We start from the raw sequence: 27,115 nt of genomic DNA on the forward strand, positions 1-27,115 counted from the left end.
CAGAAAAGATAAAATCACCAATTTTATCCAATATGGATGAGTCTAGAGAGAATCTTGTTCAGTGAAATTAGTCCAAGGGAAAGAAACAGATTCAGAATTATCTCTCTCATATGTGGACTATAAAGAAACCTCATAGGGGTATATCAAATGCCCAAAGATAATCTAAATGAAGAGTAGGAGAACTGGCCTTTAGTAGGAATCTTAGCACTGCTTTGGAGGTTAAGGGGATAAGTTAGGGAAGGGAATACGAGGACAATGAGGGAGGGGGGAAGTGCCTTCCACAGAAGCAGACTGGGGGCAGGAGGGAAACTGGGGACATTGGTGGAGGGTAGTCGACAGAACTGGAGTTGGAACAACGTATTCCTGAAACTGAATTATAAGTATCTTTGTAACTTTGCAATTCACAGTGATTCAATATTTAAAAAAGAAAGTTCTTTGTACCACAGAACTGTACGCTTAAGTGGTAGAGGGAATTTTTTTCTTATATGTAATTACTACAATAAGAAAAGAACTAAAATGTTGGTTATTTGAATGATCAACAAAATGGACTAATATTTAACTTGACTGACCAACAAAAGCAAGACGGAATACTTAAGTATTGAAGTCAGAAATAAAATGGGCAGAGAGGTAGTACAGTACACATCTCTTGCATGTGGCCAACCCAGGTTCAATCCCCAGCACTGAATATGGTTTCCCAAACACTATCAGGAGTGATGCCTGAGCATAAAGCCAGGAGCAAGCCCTAACTAAACTCAGCCAGGTATATCCCCCAAACAAACAAAAGAACTAAATTAATAAATCCCCCAAACAAACAAAAGAACTAAATTAAAATTAGAAATACAAGTACACACATTGCTACTTGCTTTACAGAAATCTCAAGCCCACCCTCCCTCCCACCACCTCCTCAGCGCTGCTAGATATAGGCCTATTAAAAAAAATTGAAAAGATTATAAAAAAACATTGAGCAAATATACACTAACAAATGAGATTACTATAGGGATTGACAAACTTCTTGAAACATACTGCCAAACCTAACCCAAGAAGCTAAAGAAAATCTGAACGCATCTCTAACAGGCAATGATATTAAATCAACAATCAGAATGCATGATAACCTTTTAGTATTTATATTGCAAGAAATAATGTCCGAAAGGAATAAAAGGGAGAGAGAGAGAGAGAGAGAGAGAGAGAGAGAGAGAAGGAGAGAAAGAGAGAAGAAAAATGCCTGCCATAGAAGGGCAGGAGGGAAACTGGGGACATTGGTAGTGGGAAATGTACAGTGGAGGAGGGATGAATGCTGGAACATTATATGGCTGAAATCTAATCATAAACAACTTTGCAATTGTGTATCTCACAGTAATTCAATTAAAAATAAATTAACAATAAATTAATTAATTAATCAGCAATTTTAAAATGTTCCACTATTCTGAGTATTTATCCAAAGAAATTTACACATTAATTTGTAAAGATAAATAAACCCCTATTTTTGATGCCATGTTATTTATAAAAGCCAATACATGGAAATAACCTGCCTATATATTTATAGATAGATGAATGAATAAAATGTTGCACTATATTTAATTATACTTATACATTATGTAAACAATGTACACACAATATGTAACATATTACATATATACAATTGAATATTATTCAGTCATAAAGAGGAACAAAATCTTGCCATTTGTAACAACATGGATAAACCTAGAGGCTTTTGTCAGACATACACAAGTACCACATGATTTTACTTATATATGTGAAATCTAAAAGGTTTTTAAAAACGTACAACTATCAGAGATGGGGAAGGAGGGTAAATTGAACCAAAACAGTACAGAGATTTCAAGAAACAAACTTTCAGTTATAAAATAAATAAGTCATGGGGTGGTGGAGAGAGTACAGTGATTAAGGTGTTTGCCTAGTACACATATGACCCCAGTTTGAACCCCAAAACCACATAAGGTCCCCTGAGCACTTCAAGTTATCCCTGAGCAAAGAGCCAAGAGTAAGTCCTGAACACACTGAATGTGGCCCAAATTCACCCCCTACCAAATAAATAATAATCTGTGGGAATGTAACATATAGCATAGTGACTATAGTTCATAATACTGTAATGTGTATGTATATAAATATGTGTATGTATATAAATTACATAATACTGTAATGTGTATGTATATAAATATGTGTATGTATATAAATATGTAGAAGAGTTGCAAAGAGTAAACCGAAGATGTTCTATCACAAGGAAAATATTTGTAACTGGTGACGTGTTATCTAAACATATACTATTTCACAGTATATACTAACATCAAAAATTATGTTGTAGGGATGATACTAATATATGTCAATGATACCTCAGAAATTGTGACAATAAAAGACCAGATGGCTGCACATCCTGTTACTGAAAAAGACAAGGGGCCCAAGATGGCTCAGGGGGAAAGTGTATGGCTTATAGGCAGGAGACGTAGTTTTGATCCCAGCACCACAGAGAGAGATGGAGGCAAGGAGAAATAAAATACACAAGAGAAGGGGCTGGAGAAATAGTACAGTGGGTAAAAAGTTTGCTTTGCACTCAGTCAACCCAGGTTCAATCCCCAGCATCTCATATGGTCCCCTATGCTCCCCACGAGTAATTCTTGAGTGCAGAGCCAGGAATCACCCCTGAGTATTCCTGGGTTTGTGCTCCCCAATAAAAACAAAATAAAAATAAAATGACTAGAAGTAAAACTCATGCTTCTGGGTGATATGATAGTTTTATCAGAAAACCCAGGAGGGGGAGTAAGGGCAGAGCAATGATACAGCAGGTAGGGCGTCTGCTTTAGAGGTGGCCGACCAAGGTTGAATACCCAACACCCCATCAATTCGTATGCAATCCCACTAGGATAGCGTTTAGCGCAGTACCAATTTAAAAATTCACCTACAGAGCTAGAAGATAGTGCAGTGGTTAGAGCACATGCCTATGTAGTCAGATATATCACACAAAACTATTTGTTCAGAACCAGCAATAATTAACTAAAGGTGTTTCATTTTATTTTCATTTTTGAATAAAATTATAGATAAAATTGATACTCTGTGACTCTCTCCCCGTTCTCTTGAATTCTCAACATGACATAGGGTAACCATGTGCTTGTTTTGGGAGTTTTTCACTCCCAAGCATGTTTTTTGTAGTTCACTATATGTGTCCCTGTGTTTATATCTCTGGAATATTTCAAAATACAAGTGTACGTTTTATTTGCTCTTTGGAAAATTGTATGCAGATTGTACACAATTATATACAAATTACTATGTAACTTGCTCTCACCCATTAATTATTAATGGTGGTAACAATCAATATCATTCATGTTAATAGCTATATGTGTTTGATGTTCTTATTAAGTATCTGAAATTACCCTGGATAAGTGCTTTTTTGAAATATAATTTTCCTCTCATTTCTAGAAATGCACATAGCACTGTAGCACTGTCATCCCGTTGTTGATGACAGTGGTCATCAACACTTGCTCAAGCGGGCACCAGTAACGTCTGCATTGTGAGACTTGTCACTATTTTTGGCATATCAAATATGCCATGGGTAGCTTGCCAGGCTCTGCCGTGTGGGCAGAATACTCTCGGTAGCTTGCCGGGCTCCCTGAGAGGGATGGAAGAATCGAACCTGGGTCGGCCACGTGCATGGCAAATGCCATACCCACTTTGATATCACTCCAGCCCTAGAAATGCATAAAGTAGAAAATATAATTCTAAGAATATATGGATTTAATGCATTTAACTGAGTGTGCTCTCCCAAGATTCATAGGTTGAAATCATAACTCCCAATGTGCTCATATGTTTTTACAGTGAATAGGAAATTTGGCTTAATTAAATATTATGCACTAGAACTGCTGTAGAGGAGGGAACAGTTGAAGTAAGAGCAGATGCCATTAAATAGCTTACAGAAAAAAACCATAAAATAGTAGGATTGAAAATGGCTTGAATACCATTTTTAGTAATAGAGTAAACCTTTATTATGAACCAAAATTTGGGTACTTTTAACATTCTGAAGGAAAGACTTAGAAATTCTGTCTTTAAGAAGCTCGCAGTCTTCAGGCAGGGAGCATACTACAAGATTAAGGCATTTGCCTTGTAGGCTGCCAAGCCCTGTTGGATCCCAGAACCACATATCTCAAAACCCTGAGCATTGTCAGGGGTAACTACTGAGCATAAAAACAGATGAATAGCTCCTGAGCACCATCAATGTGGCCCAACACTGTACTCTCAAAAAAAAAAAAATCTCATAGACATAAATCAGTTGCATCAGTTAGGATGCAATCCCACTGGGATAGCATTTAGCTCAGTACCAGTTTAAAAATCCACATAGTGGGCTGGAAGATGTGCAGTGGTTAGACCAAAGCTTGGTCTGATCCTGACCCAGCTTTGATTCCCAGTGTCACAGGGCCCCTAAGTACCACCTTGATTACCAGTGTCACATACCCCCTAAGTACCACCAGGTACAGCCCTAGAGGACCCCGAGCACTACCAGGATGACAAGTATCTTTGGCACAGCATTCTCCAACCCTTGCATTGAATAACAGTCCTGCAATCAACCACCTGTGGGACCCCTGGACGTCCTGATCTCAATATGCTGGAGGAGCTAGGATAGAGATTATTGGCTCAGGAGGTGGAGCCCTCATGAACGAGAGAGAACGATGCTACCTTGTGAGGGTACAATGAAAAGTCTGCATTCCACAACACTCACCATACCCCTGTGCAGGGACACCCTGATTTCAAAATTCCAGCCTCCAAAAGTGAGAGAAACAAGTACCTGTGGCTTCTAAGCCGCCAAGCCTATGGAAACCTATCATGCAAAATCAATTAAGAGAGCTAAAGGCACATATCACAATGAAAGTGTAAAGCAGCTTAGAAAAATGAGGACATTTCCTCCATGTCCATTCTTAGAAACAAAATCAAATTAAGATATAGCCATAGTATGAGGGTGATTTTAAGTATTTAAAAAAAATTACTAGATGAATAGTACTGGCATGGAAAGACTATTAGGACATAAAAGAAAATATAAACTTAATGGCATGGAAAGATGATAAGAACATATAATACAAACTTCCCTTTCATGTTTGAAAATTCAATTGTGGGGCCAGAGAGATAGTACAGGAGTTAAAGTGCTTGCCTCAGTGCCACTGATCCTAGTTGGATCCCTGGCACCATATATGGTCCCTGAAGCACCACCAGGAGTGATCCCTGCCACAGATCCAGGGGTAAGCCCTAAGCACAGTGGGTATGTCCCAATACCCCTTGGAAAATAAAGATCTGAAGGTTTTGTTTTAAACTGGGGGTTTCCCAAGCAATGCTCAGAAAGTCTGGGAGCCTCTCCTGCAAGTTGTGGCCAGCTGGATTAGTTGTTCCATATGAGGGCTTGAGGGCACAGTGCTGCCTGAGCCCTGTGGTCCCAAGGACTCCCTGGGCCACTCTAGCAGTTCTTGGGTACCACCAGGTCCATACCCAGTAATGATCAGGGATCTTTGGGGCTGCATACTATGGTACTTAACGACCTCCAGGACTCTACTTAGCAATGAGTGGGAACCATATGAGGTGTTGGGGATCAAAGAGGATCAGCTGCATGCAAGGCAAATGCCTTACCCACTGTGTTAAATTTCCAGTGCTAGATGATGTATTTTTGATCACATATTTATACATGCGTTTTAGAAAAACAGAAGACATAGCATTGAGTGCCTGTGAGTAGGTATATGGTTTGAAAGAAAGAAATTTTTGCTTTACTCTCTATTGTTACAATTTTTAAAATGAAATTATATTCATTTCTCTTTTAACAGGTAATCTGATGATACATAGACAAATGCTAGACTAAATAATAAAGAGGTTAATAAGAATAGACAAATGTCAGCAATGTAGTTTAGCAGTAGGCACTTGCCTTGGCATGTGTGGGGCCCTGGATTCAAATCCTTGCACCGCAAAAAAATTAAAATTAATTTTAAAAAAGAATGGATGGAATAACTAGATAAATCACATAGGCTATGATTAAATGGTTCTTTTTTTCTTGGAAAAGCCCTCATTACTCTCTTTTTTTAAAATTCTTTAAATTTTATTGAATCACTGTGAGATAGTTACAAGCTTTCATGTTTGGGTTACAATCTCACAATGATCAAACACCCATCCCTCCACCAATGTACATTCCCCACCACCAATATCCCGGGTATACCCCCCCTTTCCCATCATCCCCCTGCCTCTAAGTCAGACAATATTCCCCATACTGTCTCTCTACTTTTGGGCATTATAGCTTGCAACACAGACACTGAGAGGTCATCATGTTTGGCCCATTATCTACTTTTGGCATGCATCTCCCATCCCAACTGGTTCCTCCACCCATCATTTTCTTGGTAAGCCCTTCTGTATTCCATCTGCCTTCTCCCCTCCACTCATGAAGCAGTCTTCCAGCTATGGGGCAATACCCCTGGCCCTTGTATTTACTGTCCTTGGGTGTCAGCCTCATGTGATGTTATTTTATACTCCACAAATGAGTGCAGTTCCTCTATGTCTGTCCCTCTCTTTCTGACTCATTTCACTTAGCATGATACTGTCCATATTTATCAATTTATAAGCAAATTTCATGACTTCATCTCTCCTAACAGCTGCATAGTATTCCATTGTGTAGATGTACCAAAATTACTTTAACCAGTCATCTGTTTTAGGGCACTCGGGTTGTTTCCAGATTTGGGCTATTGTGAACAGTGCTGCAATGAATATATAGGTACAGGTGTCATTTCTACTGTACTCTTTTGCATCCTCGGGATATATTTCCAAAAGTGGTATTGCGGGGTTATATGGAAGCTCAATTTCTAGTCTTTGAAGGACTATCCATATTGTTGATTAAATGGTTCTAATGGCAATCTTACTGTCTAAGACTATAATGAAAGTTTCCATTCGCTTACACTTTATGTTTACTGTGTAAAAAATGCAAGAAAGCAAGATATGGTGAGTACACTTACTGACAGATTTCAATGTCTTCAATCGAAAATGACAACCACGAAAATTCAAACGTATCACATTTAGCCGCCATCTTTGCAAAGTAGACACTATACATTTTTCTGTGACCTTAGTTTTTACTGCAGAAAAATCAATCTGGAAAGGATAAATAAACAGTATTTAGAACAGAGAAAGATCTTTTGCATATAAAATTTTGACTATTTTTAAAATACTAAACACTAAACTTTCATCACATCATTTAGTTATTTGTGGTTGTTTCAAGATTTTAATTACAAAAAGATTCTAAATGTCTAGTCAAGGCCAATAGCTGGGAGGACAGGGTCTCACATCCACCTCCTACCCTACCAGTTGTCTTGAAGAAGTATGTATGTCTCCTAGCATCCTAGGGAAACCCTGGGTCTGCACCCCCCTACCATTTCACTGTCAATGACTGCATAATAGTTCATTATTAATTTGTATCTGTCCTTTCTTTCCCCAGGAATACAGCCAAGGACTTTAAAATCATAACTTAGGATATGTAGTATTAATAGCTTGTTTATAACTTAAAATTCAGAGATGGTGGTTCTAGGAAAAAAGAGGAAGAATGACAGGAGTGTTCCTGACTTGTTGCATGCAAAAAAAAAGGTTGCTTATAAGAGTTATCAATAGTTATCAATACTGTTGATAAACAGTAGCACTGACTTCACAGCATTAATATTTTTTCAACTAAAAGGTAAACTTCATAATCATCTTCCCTAAAGTACCTGAATAAAGCTATTTTTTGGGCTAAAATGGTTTGTTGTTGGTGTTGGGGAGGGTGCTAGGTCTTTTTTTGGGGGGGGGTTGTTTGTTTTCTTCTTTTTGGGTCACACCCGGCAATACACAGGGGTTCCTCCTGGCTCATGCACTTAGGAATTACTCCTGGCGGTGTTCGGGGACCATATGAGATGCTGCAAATCGAACCTGGGTCGGCCGCGTGCAAGGCAAATGCCCTACCCACTGTGCTATTGCTCCAACCCCTGTTGTTGTTGTTTTTTAAATTTTTTCCACGTTGGGCATCTGCAGAGGCAAAAATAATTGAAAATAAAGGACAGCACAGGGTTCTAGAAAGAGAAACTTCCTATCCTGGTTTTGCTCTTGTCTGCCATGTGCTCATGTTTTCTCCATCTCTACCCAGTGAGGACTCTGAAAAACCTGGTGCTGGTTTTTCTGCCAGACTCGGCAGGATTTGTCCTGATCTTAATATTTTACATATTCTTTCTCTTCCAAACCATTTGGATTCATTTTTTTTCCTTCTGTGCAGGCTTTTCAAAAAGAAAAATTAAAGCAACATCCTAAATATTCCACATAAGCAAGACATTTATTTATTTAAACCATGGTTCTCAAAATGTGGTCCTGAGACCAGCAGTACCAGCAGCAGCCAGAAATACTTGTTGGAAATCCTCATTTTCAAGTCCGGCACAAGACCTGCTAAATCAGAAACGCTGGGGGTGGCAATCAGAAACCTGCTTTAAGGCTCTTTTTTTTTTTTTTTTTGCTTTTTGGGTCACACCTGGCGATGCACAGGGGTTACTCCTGGCTCTGCACTCAGAAATTACTCCTGGCGGTGCTCAGGGGGCCATATGGGATGCTGGGATTTGAACCCGGGTCAGCCGCGTGCAAGGCAAATGCCCTACCCGCTGTGCTATCACTCCAGCCCCTGCTTTAAGGCTCTTTAAGGATCTTGATGCAAGTCAAAACTTGAGAATTGGTTCCTTAAACTAAAAATAAACTTATGACAGGAATACTGAATTTGTCAGGATGAGTTATTGAAGTCAGAAGCACTTTTCTTCTTGTCATTGTTGCATAGAATGAGAGTAGAACAGTGCAGCCATGACTGGGCTGGATGGTGCTCTGATGGGGTAGAAAGGTGAGAGTTGATTTCTAGAACTAGGACCTCTGGCCCCTCTTACTTGGTTATTCGTTTTTAATGTTTGCAGAATTACCCCAATTACCTAGCATAGCTCAATCGGAGCATTTGGTAGTAATAGTTCTCTATTGATTAAGAAGTGCTGAGGTCAGCTGTTGGCTGGATTTTAGGCAACACATTTGTGGTTGATACATAAATGATGACTGTTGTTGAGATGGAAGTTTCAACCCAGAAATAGCAAAGAGAATAATGGATTGCTTTTTTTTTTTTATATGTGTTTTTTGACACTTTGCCTTACTGTCACTTTGGAATAAGAAACTTAGGATGGTCTAGGGCATGACAACAGCACAAGGGGCAAGTACTCTGCTCAGTGGCAGAGTACTTGCTTTGCTTGTATGAGGCCGTGGATTTAATCCCTAACACCTGAAGGAAAAAATCACTTGTATCACTTGTCTTCGATTAGCTCGAGCGGGCGCCAGTAACATCTCCATTAGTCCCTGTCTCGTCCTAGTGTAGCCCAATAGTGTCTGCTCGCTCCAGGAACACATAGAGCCTCAAACCGTTCATTCAGGGTTTTGACAAAGAAGTCTGACCATCTCATAGGTGGGTGGTCACGCAGTCTTTTGACGTTCCGTGGAATCCAGTTGGTAACAGATCTAGTCCAGCGGTCATCTCTAAATCGCATTACATGTCCAGCCCACCTGATTTTGGACGCCTTGGCAAACGAGACAGTGTCCCTGATTCTTGATTGTTGACAGAGGTTGGAATTCCAGATTCCTTCTCTCACTTGAGTGAAACGTGATACTCCAAGCATAGCTCTTTTGATTCCTCTGTGGGAGACCCAAATAGCGTTCTCATCCTGTTTGCGTAGGGCCCGGGTCTCTGAGGCATACGTTAGTGCAGGAAAAACAGTAGAGTCAAAAAGATATACCCAGAGCCAGAGGTTCTTCATCCTCTTAACTTCTTCTATGCTCCTGAAGGCATTCCACGCTGCTCTCTTCCTCCTGCGCAGTTCTGGCGCCAAGTCGTTCCTCATGTTGAGTTGTCAACCCAGGTACACATAGTCGCTGCATTTGAAGATGTTCATTCCATTGAGAGCAAATGGAATGTCAGGGACTAGTTCATTTTTCATGAACATTGTCTTCAAAAACTAAATAAAATCCAATAGTACAGAGGTAGTGAGATAGCAACCTCCAGATTCTACTATGAAGATACATGAGCATTTGTGTTCCCATAACACAAGCACACTAAACCCATCAAAAAAGCTTTAGATTCGAGTTTTAGTCTTCACCCAGCTTAGGTAAAGCCCCATATTTTGTGCTGCTTTGTTATGTCTTCCCCCCAATAATAATAGCTATTTTCATACATCCCAGGTTCTATACAAACACTATACTTGGATTTCTCTAGGTTAGGCATTATTCTCTGAGTTAGGCATTCGTAAGCATGATTAACATAATAATAGTTTTGTTTCAACCAAAAAATAATCAATTCATTTCTACTTCAACTTGGAAAATACTTATAGTATGCCTAAAATAACATTATTGTCTTTTTTATCTTCTCCTTCAAACTTGTGCTTGAACAAAAAGAGACACAACACACCAGCTGGTGGCCACATAAAGAGAAGATAGTTTCCACTATAACTGGCTTTGGAGCTGTCCATTCTCCTTTAAGAACTAGAACAAAAACATTGTTTTAGATCATATCTACTTACACTGTGCCACAATGATCTCATTTGTGTCATTGACATCCAGGAGCGACTAACTTGACTACATATTGTCACATCGCTTATAGTGAGGTAGAAAATAATCTAAACTCAAAGAGAAGAAATATATGATTATGGAAATGTGGATTTTGATATCAGTAGATCAAAGGTTTATTCATTAACAATGATAAAGTACTCTGCATTTGTAGTGTAAGTGCTGAAATTTTACCTGAAGGTTGGAATTTTATTTGAAGTTCAAGATTTTAGCTGCTATTGCTTTTGATATAATATGATCTTTTAAATTAGTAGTTGAAATAAAGACGAGAGGAAGATAGCAGATTTCTAAAAAATTGGCATTCTGATTTTTGAAAAATCCAGGGCCAGAAAAGATTTCATAGAGAAATGAACTTTAAGAAATGAATAAATAGGAATTTTGGCTCTTAAAAAAATAATAAAAATAAGAGCTGGAAAAAATAATACAGCAAGTAAGATGCTTACCTTGCACATGGAAAATCTGGTTTTGTTCCCTAGCACCCCATTTGGTCCCCCGAGCCCTGCCAGGAGTGATCCCTGAGCAGCAGAGCCAGGAGTAAACCCTAAGCACTGCTGAGTGTGGCACCCCCCAAAAATTGTTTTAAATAAGTGGGTTCTCTACGTAATAGCCAGTACGTAAAAAAATGATTCAATAATTATTTGCAGAACTGAGAGGGATTTTTTTTTGCTTTTTGGGTCACACCCAGCATTGCACAGGGGTCACTCCTGGCTCATGCACTCAGGAATTACCCCTGGCGGTGCTCAGGGGACCATATGGGATACTGGGATTCGAACCAGGGTCGGCTTCGTGCACGGCAAACGCCCTACCCGCTGTGCTATCACTCCAGCCTCTGGATTCAGTTTAATGTTATAGGATTCATGGAAAAGATCAATGAAACCTATGTGGTTTCCATTTCTGGAAAACGTCAGAGTGGGAAATCTGGAAATTCTCTTGATAAGAAATGTCAGTAAATACTAAAACAAACTTTCAAAATATTTCCTTAAAACTTCTTAATTTCATCTTTCTTAAAGGAAAGCTGACAGAATTGTACCATTAGAAGTGTTTGTCATATTGATACACATGCATGCTATATATGTTGATTAGCATGTTATGTACCTCACCACTGGGTTCAGACATAGGTTTGGCATCACACCTAGCAGTGCTCAGCCATCAGAACCAAATGCGTTATCTCTCCAGCCTACTCCACAAATTTATCTTTTATTTTCTTTCTTTCTTTTCATCCTTTCTTCTTTCCTTCCTTTCTTTTTTTGTGAGAATGTTTAAGTTCTACACTTTTAGCAAATTTTAATGCTTTGATACAATATTATCAACTATAGTCACAAGTTTTATTTCCTCTTCAGATTTATGTTTCTCTTAACTGAAATGTTCTTTGCTACCAACCTCTTCTTCGTTTTCCCTATTCACAGCCTATAACAAGCCAATTTTCTACTTTACAAAACACAATTTCACTAAAGCAACTAGCTATTTTTAGAAGGACATGAAAAATATCTATGGTCTCAGTCTTTATAAAGTCAGGCTCATTTTAATTAATTTTATGGTTTTTTATTATTACACTTTTTATTAATTAAGTTTCAATGATTTACAATATTGTTAGTGATGGTTTACCATACATTAATTCCAACATTATGCCCATTCCTAATCCTCCCTTCCCCAAAGACCCCAATGACCTTCCCTTTTAACTTCCAGCCCCAAACTCAATTCTGTGGGTCAGTTCTATTGTGTTGCTTTTGGCCCTTTGTTGGTAACTTGCAGTGTATGTTTAAGTCCTATGTATGAAAGAGATAACTCTGTATCTGTCCCTTTCCTTCTGACTTCATTTAGCATATCCTCTAGTTCCATCAATGTTGTGGTAAACTGCATAATTTTGCTCTTTTTAGAGTCACATAGTATTCCATTGTGTATATATACCACTTTTCGATCTATTCACCCATAAATGAATATCTTGGCTATTATACTAAGCACTGAGATGAACATAGTTGTGCATACATGCTTTCAAATTAGTATTTTTATGTTTTGGAAATAGATGCCAAGAAGAGGTATCATTGCATCATGTGGTAGTTCTATTCCTAATTTTATCTTTTGAGATCTCCATATTGCTCTCTGTACAGACTGAAGCAGATGACCTTCCCATAGAAAGTGAATGAGGAGGCCCCTGAATACTGCCAGGTATCACCCTAGTTGCCTCTAGCACTGTCATATCCTCAGGCCCTGGCATTGAATCATCTAACCTGGTTTTCTAAGAATCACCAGAAGTGGTTCCTTAATCTCCACTTGGGAGACCCACAAAAAATATGGGCCTGAAGATATTACAGTGGTATAGCTCTGGTTTTACAGACACACAGCCATGAGTTTAATCCCTGGCACAACCTCACATCCAACATCAATCCAGGTAGCACCACCCTTTGGGTTCCCTGGTGCAACAACAGAAGTGTAAGATTTAAACTCACAATCTACACAAACATCAAGTGTATAAGAAAAGAGAAAGCAGGCAAAGATATTTGAATTCTCTGTGTTAAATTTTATTTCTGGAAGTGGGTGGTGATACGAAAAGTGTTCATGATGAGATCAGAGATATAGTACAGCAAGTGGGACTCTTGCCTTGCACACAGCTGATTTAGGTTCAATCCCAGGCACCCCTTACTGTCAGGAGTAATTTCTGGGTGCAGATTCAGGAATAACCTCTAAGCGTTGCCAGATGTGATCAAAAACAAAAAGTGTTCATTATTTCTTTGAATGCCTAAAACATTTCATTCTAATCACCTCATTTAAGAATGAAATACCTGACAGCCCCCAACTGCTGCCATGCAAACCATCCACTGGCCCAGCTTTTCAGATGCATAACTGAATAAATCTCAAGAGAGATGCAAGCCAAGATGCACAAACTCATGGGCACACAATTCTCCTGAAAACTCTGGGCATCCTTGGCAGGTGGGAGGGGATCAAACTCCCACCCTGCCAAAGCCCTAGAAATCACACTCACCATGCACAGCAGCCGTCATGCCAACAGCCCGACTCCATGCTTCAGGATTAATCTCTATAGAGAAACCAAACCAACAAAAATTCCAAGGACACTCCTTTCCAGTCTGAAAACTCTGGGGTCTTTACAGAGTGGGGACAGGCAGTCTCCCCCAATACCCCCATACTCCTCCACCCCCCTTACTCCCAGAAGCCCAAGCATTCCCACCCACATCCCTTTTGTCACATAAAACTCATCCATTGGCCCTGTTCTACAGATCCTGGAGTTCCTAGAGAGTGTGGCTGCATATACAGCCACAAGATGCCTCCAAATTCCACAATACCTGTAGGAGCACACTAAATAAGATGGGAAAGTAACATGAAGCCAACTAAGCTCAACAAAAAAAAGATAATAACACAAAAGTCTCAACTAGCAACAACAGCTTTGTAATCCCTCAGACAAATGACTTAATGAACCAATGTGAGATATAACAATTTTCATAAATTTTCTTTTAATTAAGTGTTTTTTGATCATTTCATTAGCCATTTAGTTGTAATAAGCAATGTAAAACAAATTATTTTCTGCCTGCTAAGAGGGCAGACTTAAGAAGTGACTGGAACAATGAGGACAAAGATGGGATGAAGGTAATACCGGTGGTGGGATTGGTGCTGGAATATTGAATATCATTAAAAACTGTATTATGAATAACTTTATAAATGATGATGTTTAAATAAAGTAATAAATAAATACCCAGGCGTATAGTTAATTTAGCAGGTGCAAGATTAGTATGTCTGGGCTGGGAAGTACATGAGGGAATCTAGGATTTGATCCCCAGCACTACATGGTCCCCTGAATACCACTGGGAGTGCTATCCCCCACAAAAAAAATTTAATTTTTTTAAGCCTACAACACTAATATACTGAAAACTCCAAAATATTACTGAAAAAAATTAAATAAGATATAAACAAGTGGCAACATTCTGATTATGGATTGGAAAATATAATAAAAGGAATTAAATTAAGATCTGAAATATGCTCAAAAATCTGTACAGCAAACATACACTGGTTCATAAACATTAGACCCATGAATCCTTAGCCCCATCATGCAAGTCAGGAAACTGAAGAGCAGAGAGATTAAATTATATGTAGTAGGTTATATAAGTGTCTTCGCCCTGGTTGCTATAACAAAATGCCTTAACCTGGAAAAGTTAAATGAGATAAACATTTATTCTCAGAGTTCTAGAGTTTGGGAAGTCCAAGACAAATGTACTGGGAGATTTTGTTCTTGGCAATGGCTTTCTTCCTGGCTTACAGATAGCTGCCTTCTCACTATGTCTCACACAGCAGAAAGAAGCAGTTCTGGCATCTTTTCCTCTCCTTCTAAGGCCATATAACCTGACCTAAAACTAATTACTATCTCAAGTCACCTCCCCAATACTTTCCCATTGGGTTTAGTTGAAACTTTAATCTATGGGTTATGAACACTCAGTCTATGATACTTAGTTATCCAGAGCTGGGTTTCATTCTTCGGTTGTCTAAATTTAGGATTTGTTTCTCTACATACTTTGTGCCAAAACTTTAACCCATTTTAGAATATTACACTGCTCCTGCCTAAGGCGAGGTTTATTTATAAAACATTTTAACAAATAAAACTTAATCCCCATCATATAAACTCTATTTCCCCAAATGTGCAAAGAAAAATTATTGGACATTTTTCAGTTAAAAACCATCTGAGAGTTTATAATGACAATGTCTCTCACTTTTCCTAACAAACTTCCTTAAGAGACATCAAAATTTTCCAAACACCCATTTAAAGTAAAATTTGTCCAAATGTATACTCAGTTGTTTAATGACAGCATTCTCTTCCTCTAAAATCAAAATAGTGCCCTCGGCCCAGATGAGATCTGGAGCAGCCACGCACGACACGGCCCCTCTGCTCCTTAAAGACTATGATCCGGCCACAATACCGGCTGCGAGGTTTTGGATTTCTGTATTTTAGTATTTCAGTAACTAAGTCCAAAGAAATTTCTGCCAGAAGTTGCATCTTTGCTAGCTTGTACCTCTCTGCTACTTTGTATTCCACATATGAGTGCAATCTTTCTATGTCTGTCTCTTTCTTTCTGACTCACTTCACTCAACATGATACTTTCTATGTTGATCCACTTATATGCAAATTTCATGACTTCATCTTTTCTAACAGCTGCATAGTATTCCATTGTGTAGATGTACCAAAGTTTCTTTACCCAGTCATCTGTTTTTAGGGACTCCAGTTTTTTCCAGATTGTGGCTATTGTAAATAGTGCTGCAATGAACATATAGGTGAAGATGTCATTTCTACTATGCCTTCTTGCCTCTCCGGGATGTATTCCCAGGAGTGGTATTGCTGGGTCAAATGGGAGCTCAATTTCTAATTTTTTGAGAGTCGTTCATATTGTTTTCGGAAACTCCAAAAAATAATAGTGAGTTCTTTGTTGAAATATTGAATGTAATCAAAGTAAAGATAAAGTAAAGTGAAATTTATCAGCTACACAGGCGGAGTGGAAGCTGGGGGGTTGGGGGGGAGGTTTACTGTGGTTCTTGGTGGTGGAATATGTACACTGGTGAAGGGACGGGTGTTTGAGCATTGTGTAACTGAGACTTAAGCCTGAAAACTTTGTAACTTTCCACATGGTGATTCAATTCAATAAAAAAATTAATTAATTACTTTAAAAAATAAAAAAAAATTTAAAATTTTTAATTTAATTTTAAAAAATTAAAAAAATAAAAAAAGACTATGATCCAGGAGATTTACTAACCCATTTTGGCACCGAGAGACTTATAGAAATGCATCTAGACTGTAAACTGAGCTAAAACAACAGAAATCCAAAACCATGCGGCTGCTATTGCGGCCGCATGAGCTCCTATAATCTTCATTCTCAGCAATGCAAAACAAACTATCAAATGATGCCTTTTCAGCAGGTTTGATTGTTGGGGGAAAATTCCAAACAATAATAGTCAGTTCTTTGTTGAAATATTGAATGTATCCAAAGTCTAGAGAGAATAAAGTGAAGATCATTAGCCACTCAGGTGCGGGGCAGGGGGGGGGGCATTGGGAGGGAGGTATATTGGGGTTCTTGGTGAAGGAACAGGTGCACTGGTGAAGGGATGGGGGTTTGATCATTATATGACTGAGACTTAAACCTGAAAGCTTTGTAACTTTTGTCATGGTGATTCAATAAAATAAAATAAATAAAACAAAAAAATAAAATCAAAATGGAAATTTGAACAGTACAAAGTCAAAGTTTCCTATTCCAGAAAAAAAAGAAATATTTTTAAATCCCATTCAAGACTACATCTAAAAAAATCAAGTACTTGGGAATAAGCTTAGCAAAGGAAAGGCTTATACAAAGAAAACTATAAATTACTACAAAAATAAAAATAAAAGAAAATGAACATACATCCCTGTTTCTGGATTAGAGAGCTTAATATAACCAAAAAAGGCAGTCCTATCCAAAACATCATACAAATCTGACGTAGTCCCTATAAAATCACCCATGACATAGACCAAATGGTATTGAAATTTTATATGGAGTAATAGAGCACTCAAAATAGCCAAAGCATTACTAGGGGGAAAAAAAGAAGATGGGAGGCTTCTCTTTCCACAACTTTAAATTATATTTTAAAATTATATTAATTAAGGCAGCATAGATTGAAATAAAAATAAACTATTAGGGCCAGACCGATAGCACAGTGGGGAGGGTGTTTGCCTTGCATGTGGCTGACCTGGGTTTAATCCCCTGCATCCCATATGGTCCCCCGAGCACTGTCAGGAGTAATTCCTGAGTGCAGAGCCAGGAGTAACCCTTGAGCATTGATGGGTGGGAACCCCTTCAAAAAAAAGCAAAAAAATTTTTAATAAATAATAAATAAAACTATTAGATCAGCTAAATAGGAGTGAGAGTCAAGAAATAGACACTCAGATACATGGATATCTAACTAATCTTTGACAAAAGAGCAAAGAGTATGAAGTGGAGCAAGAAAAGTCTCTTTAACAAATGGTAATGGGAAAACTGGTCATTTAGATGTTTTTAAAAATTAATTCACTGGTCCAGCCTTTTGAGCATTCCTCAAAAAACGAGAAACTGAGCTTCCATATGACTCAGCAAAACTACTTCTTGGAATATACTCCGTGGGCACAAAAACAAAACAAAAAAAAAGAAATGCCATCTGCACTCCTATGTTCATTGCAGTACTATTCACAGGAGCCAGAATCTTAAAACAACCTGAGTGCCTGAGAACAGATGACTGAATAAAGAGACTATGGTACATTTAGACAACAGAATACCACACAGCTATTAGGAAAAATAAAGTCATGAAATTCATTTATAAATGGATGGATAAGGAGAGTATCATGCTAAGTGAAATGAGTCAGAAGGAGAGGGACAGATGCAGAATAAACAGAATAAATTTTATATTCCACAAATGAAACTCACTCATTTGTGGAATATTAAAAAAAACCATAGCATGAGACTAATACCCAAGGACAGTAGAAAAAAAGGGTCAGAAGGATTGGTTCATGGGTGGAAGCCTGCCTCAAGGGATGGAGAAGTTATTTGGGATAGAAAAGGGACCACTATGACAATGATAGTTGGAACTGATCACTCTGGATAAGAACTGTGTGCTGAAAGTAGGTACATTGAAGACAAGGTTGGCAAAATCCTCCACGACCTTGAAGCTAACGGTATCTTCAAAGATGACATGCCACTGGCCAAGCAAGTGAAAACAGAGATAAACAAATGGGACTATCTTAAACTAAGAAACTTCTGCATCTCAAAAGAAACAGTGACCAAAATACAAAGACAGACTACAGAATGGGAAAGAATATTCACCCAATACCCATCTGATAAGGGGTTGATATCAAGGATATACAGGGCACTGGTCGAACTCCACAAGAAGAAAGCATCCAACCCCATCAAAAAATGGGGTGATAAATGAACAGAAACTTTCTCAAAGAAGAAATCCAAATGGCTAAGAGGCACATGAGAAAATGCTCTACATTATGAATCATCGGGGAGATAAAGATCAAAACAACAATGAGATATCAGCTCACACAACAGAGACTGACCCACATCCAAAAGAACAAAAGCAACTGGTATGTATGGAGAAAGGGACTCTCCTTCACTGCTGGTGGGAATGCCGACTAGTTCAGCCCTTTTGGAAAATAATATGGGCAATTCTCAAAAAAATTAGAAATTGAGCTCCCATTTGACCCAGCAATACCACTCCTGGGAATATATCCTGGAGAGGCAAAAAGGTATAGTAGAAATGACATCTTCACCTATATGTTCATTGCTGCACTGTTTACAATAGCCAAAATCTGGAAGAAACTGGAGTGCCCAAAAACAGATGACTGGTTAAAGAAACTTTGGTACATCTACACAATGGAATACTATGCAACTGTTAGAAAAGATGGAGCCAGAATCTTAAAACAACCTGAGTGCCTGAGAACAGATGACTGAAATTTGCATATAAGTGGATCAACATGGAAAGTATCATGTTGAGTGAAGTGAGTCAGAAAGAAAGATACAGACATAGAAAGATTGCACTCATATGTGGAATATAAAGTAGCAGAGAGGTACAAGTTAGCAATGATGCAACTTCTGGCAGAAATTCCTCTGGACTTAATTACTAAAGACTAAAATACAGAAATCCAAAACCTTGCGGCCACTATTGTGGCCACATGATCTCATATCTCTTCATTCTCTGCAATGGAAAACAAATTATCAAATGCTTCCTTTCCAGCTGGTCCAACTCTGGGTGGGGGGGAACTCCAAACAATAATAGCGAGTTTTTTGTTTGAATGTAATCAAAGTAAAGAGAAAGTAAAGTGAACTTTATCAGCTACACAGGCAGGGTGGGGGGATGGGGGGTGGGGAAGTGGCGGGGGGAGGTTTACTGTGGTTCTTGGTGGTGGAATATGTGCACTGGTGAAGGGATGGGTGTTCAAGCATTGTGTAACTGAGACTTAAGCCTGAAAACTTTGTAACTTTCCACATGGTGATTCAATAAATAAATAAATATGAAGTCATGAAATTTGTATATAAGTGGATCACATGCAAAGTATCATGTTGAATGAAATAGGTCAGAAAGAGAGAGATAGATACAGAAAGATCTCATTCATCTGTGGAATATAAAGTAACAGAATGGGAGAGTAACACCCAAGAGTAGTAGAGATAGGAACCAGGATGTCTACCCCACAGCTTGGAAACTGGCCTCACATGCTGGGGGAAAAGGCAGCTGAGATTGAGAAGGGAATACCTAGTAGAAGATGTTGGGCGGACACACTCGAGTTGAAAGATGAGTGCCGAAAGTAAACTATAGACCGAACATGATGGCCACTCAATACCTCTATTGCAAACTACAAGACCCAAAAAGATAAAGAACAAAAGGGTGGTGGGGGTTGGGGTGGGGGTGGTGGGAAAGATACTGGGAACATTGCGGGAGGAGAATGGGCACGGGTGGAGGGATGTAAAGGATCACTGTATGACTGAAATGCAAATACAAAAGTTCATAAGTTTGTAACTGTACCTCATAGTCGATTCACTAATAAAAAATTTAAAAATTTAAAAATTTAAAAAATTAAAAATTAAAATAAATTTTAAAAAATGAAAGTAGGTAAAGGAACAAATATTCCCATGAGTATATTACAAGAAGCAGTATTTCTGGGTCATATGGAAGCTCAATTTCTAGGTAGTTGAGGAAGAATGTAAGTACTTCAGTGCTTGCAATGGTATGTATTGCAAACCATAATGTCCAAGAGGAGAGAGACAGAAAGAGGAAAAGTTTCTGCCATTGAGGCGGGCTGTAGGAGGTGAGAGATGACCCCAGATTAACTGGGGACATTGGTGGTGGGAAATGTACACTGGTGAATGGATGGGTGTTGGAACATTGTATGGCTGAAATCCGATCATGAACAGCTTTGTAACTATGTAACTCACAGTGATTTAATTTAAAAAAAAAAACCTCAGACCCCTGTCTCATACCACACACAAAAGGAAATTCAAAATAGATTAAAGACCTCAATAGTAGACATGAATCCACAGATTATATAAAGAAAAACATAGGCTTACCCCTTCATGACACTGAATCTTCAGTGACTCATTTCCACTGGTCAAGCAAATGAGAGTGAAGATAAGCAAGTGGGATTACATCAAATTAAGAAGCAAAAGTAACACTGTCCAGAAGGGAAATACACCCCACAAACTGGGAGAAAATATTTTCTGACTTCTCATTACTGAAAAAGAGTTAATATCCAAGATATATAAAGCACTTGCATAAAATTTAACAAGTAAAACAACCCCATCCAAAAAAGGGAGAAGAGATGAGCTCATAACTTCCTCAAAGAACCCATGGAAATGACTAATAGGTACATGGAAAAAAACACTCTCCATCACTTATCAGAGCCAGTAGACCTGGCACCCATCAAAAAGAACAAAAATCAACCAGTGTTCTTGTCGCTATAAAAACTAATCCTCATCCACTACTTGTGGGAATGTCATTGGTTCCAATTAACTTAATCTTAAATATTTCAGCCTGTCACACCCACAATTTGCCTCCGGGCACCATCTTAGCACACCAACAGCCCTTGCTCAGAGACACAGCAGCAAGTTCTGGAAGACACCACAGTGCCCCATACCGAGCCAATTTCACCAGGGCACCCCAGATGGAGCAGGTGTGCTCTCACTGCCTACTCCAGATGGACTCCAAACGACCAAGAGCTTCCACTAGCAAGCCTCTTCCCTCCCCCCACACCCCACCTCGCCATGTGCGGGTTCCAGGAGTAAATCTCTAGGCCACATGGAGGCAGAGGACCTGGGCTGTCTCTCCCAGGTCTCTGCCCACCCAGCAGACTGACTGTCAAGCCCACAATGTGCCTCTAGGTACCATCTTAGCATACCAATAGCACTGGCCCAGAGACTTCCAATTGAATCCCAAAATGGATCAGTGCCAGACAGAGATGTCTCTGGAACCCCACCATATACAATCTAAGCTTCACAAACAGTTAACACCTTCAGGAATTCATAGCTATGAAATCAACTTTGTAAGAATCATTAAAATATCTCCTTTCAGGGACAGGAGAAACTTCCCATCATGTGGCATTGAGTATGGCACTCTCTAATGGTGATTATGATTGTCCCTACTAGGTTAGAAAATGTTAAAAATGTATAGAAATTAATCATCACAAATTGACTTTTCTTTGTTTCCTATTTTCCATTCCTTTATTGGACCAAGTAATATGAAATAAATTTGTTACATGTCTGCCAAGGGTTCAGTCTGGGACATAGGAGGGAAGCTGGGGTGGGGGGGATGTGGTGGAGGGGCGGGATGGAAAATTTAAACTACAACACCTAGACTATTAGCAATTACCTTGGTATGCATCCCTAAAGTTAGATACTACATAAAGTTACTGGTTTCGATTCAAAAAATCTTTTTTAGTTTTTGCTCCATACCCAGTGAACTGAGGTTGGCAGCACACAGAGCAAATGCCTTAACACCTAAATTATCTCTCCGGCACTAGGGCCTCCATTTCTTACATTGAAATCATCCCTAGTTTTCTGCTTCCTTCATTTGTCCCTGCATTTGGTCCAGATACATAGAACCAATATATATTGATAACTATATATGCACATACACTGTTCATACATATTGTATGTTTTCACTATAAGCAGCTAATTTCCATGATGATAAAGTATAAACTACAGTGAGCAAACCAGAGTGTCCAGAGTCATTCCAGTGTGAATCCCAGAATCTAAGAACCAAAATAGTCCATGGCAGTTCCACAGATAGAGTCTGAGCTGTTCTCAGAAGACCAGGAGGATTCTCTAATTCTATTTCCAACCTTCTCGGGGGTTCACCAAGGAGCATCATCTGCTTTCAGTCTAGTTAATGCACAACTGAATCCCATGAAGAAATAGACTCACAGACATGCCCCAAAATAATTTTTAATATCTGGGCAATCATAACTCTTCAAGTGGACACCTAAAATTAGCCACCATAGTCTACAGCTGGTTTTCTAAGCCTTTCTCAAGTCATGAGTATTTCTTAAATCCAGTAAGTTCTTAAGACTCACCTTCTAGAATTAAGAAGAAAAATAAATTAAATCCTGTACCTCAAAAATTCATTTATTCTCAGGGTTTATGTGACATGAACACACTATCTAATCTATTTTTGTATGGATGCCACACCCCCCTGTGCTGGGGGAAGGAGACCATGCAGTACCTGAAATTTAACTCAAGGCATCATTTCAAATTGATGTCTTTTTGTATTTTGAGGCTTGATGGCAAGAAGTGGGATCACTGGGTCACATGGAAGCTCAGTTACTTCTTTCAGGCTTTTATTTTACATATTTTAAAAATTATATCTAAATTATATAAAATATAATATTAAAATTCAATATGTAACATAAAATAATTAAAATATTTACTACGAATATAATATTTATAGTATGTAAATTTAAAATATATAGCATATGTTTAATAAATAAAGGTATTTATATGCAAAATACTTTTGCATATTTTACTTATGTAGTATAGGCAAAAGTATTTTATATATTAAGTAAATGTTTTTCATACTGCTTCACATATAAGTCAAAGACTATATAAGGCAAATTTATCCCTAAAAATGTCTTTGTGGTGAAATTTATATTTTACTGGATACCCTGTATTTTTATTTGCTGTCAACCCTAATCTGAATTGGGTTCTTCATCGCTTGTTCTGCTCTTAGTTCTCCCTTATTTTCATAGAGAAACCCTCAATGCCTATCTGATGCCCTGTGTCTGATCACCATCCTGTCACTAAGGTCCCCACGTGTTGACAGTTCCCATGGCCCATCACTGTGCTGAATTCACCCATGCCCACCAGCTGGCTTGCATGTGGGCAGCTGACCAAATCCTGGAGGTCGTGCCCTACAGAAATAGCTCTGTGACAGTCTGTTCCTCACTCCCCCCACCCAAACTTTGTACCAGTTGTCTGTTCATGCTCCTGACTGAGAGTTCCCCAAGCATAACCTCCAATACCATCTTCCATACACTATTAAACCTTGTGAGAAATTGGAAGAGTAAAACATAAAAACTCAGATGCAGACAGGCATGTCATAACTCAGCGTAACAAAATGAGTCCAAGAATGGGGTGAGGACAGAATCAGCGTTCAACATTTTTTCAACATGAATAAGACTATAAGCGTCATGATTATCAAATCAGTGAATTCCAGAAGGCTAGACAACATAGCCAGCCTGCTAAATATTGGCATCAGAAATGAAGTCAACAAAATAGAACTGAACAGGAATCACATGAACTATTATTATGTCTAGCAGAGACCCAAGATAAAGGTGCTGACCAGTTCAGAGAAAGAACTCGACATTTGGTTCAACATAAGTTCAAGTATATTATTTTATCCTTTATGGAGATTGGGGAAATGACTTAGATTCAAACAAACCCTAACTTAATTCTTGCTTTTAATACCACAACCAGGAAACAAGAGGAAACCACCAGCTATGAGCCTAGTCTCTAAGCACTTAATATAAAAGTAGGTATAACACCAAACACACTAAAGTATGACAATCAGCTCATATTGAACTTGACCTAACACTTGGTGAATCATTTACAGAAACATTGAACACTTCACACTGTTCTCTTTCTATAGTAATTCAGAAGAAAGGCAATTTCCAGTGGTGGTTATGTGCCTCTAGTTTGTTCACATTGTATAAAATGATGCTGGCTTGCATCTTCATTCCTTTTTATAGATATTAAGGGAATTTCCAGTTTGGAGGTTATGATGGCTAGAGCAGCTATAAAGACATTTTCATGTCTATGTATTTATTTCTTTGGGAAAATGTCTGAATGGTAGTGCCATAAAGGGAAGCTACAGGATTATCTTATGTATTCTTTATAAAAGTTATTTGGGGACTGGAGTGATAATTCAAGAAGTATGTGCTTTGCATGCATGATGCTCAGGTCCATTGCAAAGTAGCTCTGAGCACCACGGGGTGTGGCTTTAAAACCAAGAAAAAAAAATTTCAGATAAATGTATTGGGGAAGTTTTCTTTCAGTTTGTGACTTGTTTATTTTTGTTGTTACTGTTTTGTTTGTTTTTGTTTGGAGGGCCACACCGGGCAATGCTCAGTGAATACTCCTGGTTCTTTACCCAGGGATCACTCCTGACAGTGCTCAGGGGACTATATGTGATACTGGGGATCAAACCTGGATTGGCCATGTGAAAAGCAGTAAACACCCTATGCATTATATCACTCCAGCCCTGTTTTTCTATTTGCTTAATATTTTCTAATAAAAAGAAAAATTTAATGTTATTTTTTAATTTTAATGAATCATCGTGAGATACAGTTACAGACATACAAATTTTTGTAAAATTTCAATCAAACAATGTTCGGGTGCCCATCCCTCCACCAGTGCCCATTCTCCACCACCAATGTTTCCAGTGTCCCTCCCGCCACCCCCACCCCTTCCCACCTCCTGCCTCTGTGGCAGACACATTCTCTCCTACTCTCTCTCTCTCCTTTTGGGTGCCATGGTTTGCAACCTAGGCACTAAGCAGCCGTCATGTTTGGTCCATCACCTACTTTCAGCACCATCCCGAGTGATCCCTCCAACCATCATTTGCTTAGTCATTTGCATAGTGGTCTCTTCTCCATCCCACCTGCCTTTCCCCCCAGCACATGAAATCGGCTTCCACGCTGCGGGGCCACCCTCCTGGCCTTTATCTCTACTACCCTTAGGTGTTATTCTCCTATTACGCTACTTTATATTCCACAAATGAAAAACTTTGATGTTAAAAGTACCATTCAAACATATTTTCCTTTCATTGTGTGTGTGTGTCTCTGTGTGTGTGTGTGGTGTGGGATGGAGGGTGAGGATGGGCAGGAAAGTACCCAACTAGTTGCTAGAGGTTCTGGGGCCCCACCCCCAACAATACTCTTCCAAATGTCTCAATGTTAGGGCTGGTGGTGTGGTGTTGCTTGAGACCAGCAACACTGAGGGACACCTTGGTCAAACACTGCAGAGTTTGGGGACAAGGCATGTAATTCTGCCCCTAAGGCCACTTATTGTCAGTGTTCTTCATGTCATCTCTGAAAAGTATCTGCTTATACCCTGAAAACACAGATGTTCCCTTATGCTTTCTTCTAGAAGGAAGTTGTGTAGCTTTGCTTTGACATTTTCTTTCATGACTAATTTCAGTACAAGGTCTGAGATTGTGGTGCGTTTCTCCCCATTTGAAGTCTGATTGTTCCAGCGCTATTTCATTTCTTCATTAAATTGTATTGATAACTATCAAAAAATTAACAAAATAAAAGAAAGGCAATTTCCAGGTTTGTGTACTGACACTGGGGTTTTTCGTTGTTTTTTATTGAATCACCATAGATAAAGTCACAAAGCTTTCATGAAGGGGTTTCATTCATACAATGTTCCAACACCCATCCCTCCACCAGTGTACATTTCCCACCACCAATACCCCCCCAGTCTCTCCTGCCACCCCCACCCCAGACTGCCTCTACAGAAGGCAATTTTCCTCTCTCTCTCTCTCTCTCTCTCTCTCTCTCTCTCTCTCTCTCTCTCTCTCTCTTTCTCTCTCTCTCTCTACTTTTGGGCATTATGGTTTGCAATGCAGATATTGAGAGGCCATCATGTTTGGTCCTTTACCCTTCAGATGTGTGCTAACATGTGAACCTTTAAGTGGTATTTACATGGCAAGACCCATAGTAGAAGTTGCTGATCACCAGAAGCCAAACAAACCCCACCAAAGAACTCATAAGCCTAGAGGAATAAGATCAATTCATGAAAAAGTGCTGCCAGGGCAGGGCTCCAGAATGGGTTGAGAACAACTGGAGATTTAGGGAATAATTGAGAGGTCAGAAAGATTTTACAGGGATTAGTGTGCTTGCCATGCATGTGCCCAACCCTGGTTCAATACCTGGCATCACATACAGTGGTTCCCAGAGTCCCACCAGTGGCTTAGAGCCAGGAGAAGTCATGGTACATGGCAGGGTGTGATTCCCCACCTCCCCCCAAAATTCAAATAAAAATTAAAAAGAACTGAAGACACCTGCTGAATTCTAATGCAGACCATCCTTAGAGGTGCCACTGGAAGGCTACACTTGACCACTAAGAAATCTGTTTTGAGCATCATGGTAAAGATCCTCATGTCAGGACTAGGTCAAATATCTCGAAACAACAAGGCAACACAGACAGAATAATTGGAGTTGCCAGCACATTCTCAAGCCCAACATTATCTCTTGGTTATGAGAACTGCGAGAGACCTCCAAAGCTCTTGCACAACCCAAGAACAGGGCTGGGAGTGAGAGGTTGGGATTGAATTTCCTGAATGAGACTGAATCCACGTACTGTCAAGTGGGTGGGAACATAAAGCAGATGGACCTGCTGCAAGGGAATAAATAACTGTGACATTTTCTTTCATCCAAATACTAGGGAATATAATCCACATTCTCCACAAAAAAAAGAAATGAAAAACTTGCCTTATTCAG

At 39.0% G+C, this 27,115-nt stretch overlaps 1 protein-coding gene across 1 annotated transcript in view; it reads right to left on the reverse strand.

The window, feature by feature from the left end:
* FBXL13 (F-box and leucine rich repeat protein 13) overlaps positions 1-27,115 on the reverse strand; it is a 223,426-nt gene that overhangs the window by 152,236 nt on the left and 44,075 nt on the right. The window contains exons 8-9 of the mRNA XM_004602271.2: positions 10,581-10,676; positions 6,984-7,116 (exon numbers count right to left, since the gene is read on the reverse strand). Of these exons, the coding sequence (XP_004602328.1) occupies positions 6,984-7,116; positions 10,581-10,676 (229 nt within the window). The remainder of the gene's footprint in view (positions 1-6,983; positions 7,117-10,580; positions 10,677-27,115) is intronic.

This window comes from Sorex araneus, chromosome 1 (assembly GCF_027595985.1).
Source record: "Sorex araneus isolate mSorAra2 chromosome 1, mSorAra2.pri, whole genome shotgun sequence".
Taxonomy (NCBI): domain Eukaryota; kingdom Metazoa; phylum Chordata; class Mammalia; order Eulipotyphla; family Soricidae; genus Sorex; species Sorex araneus.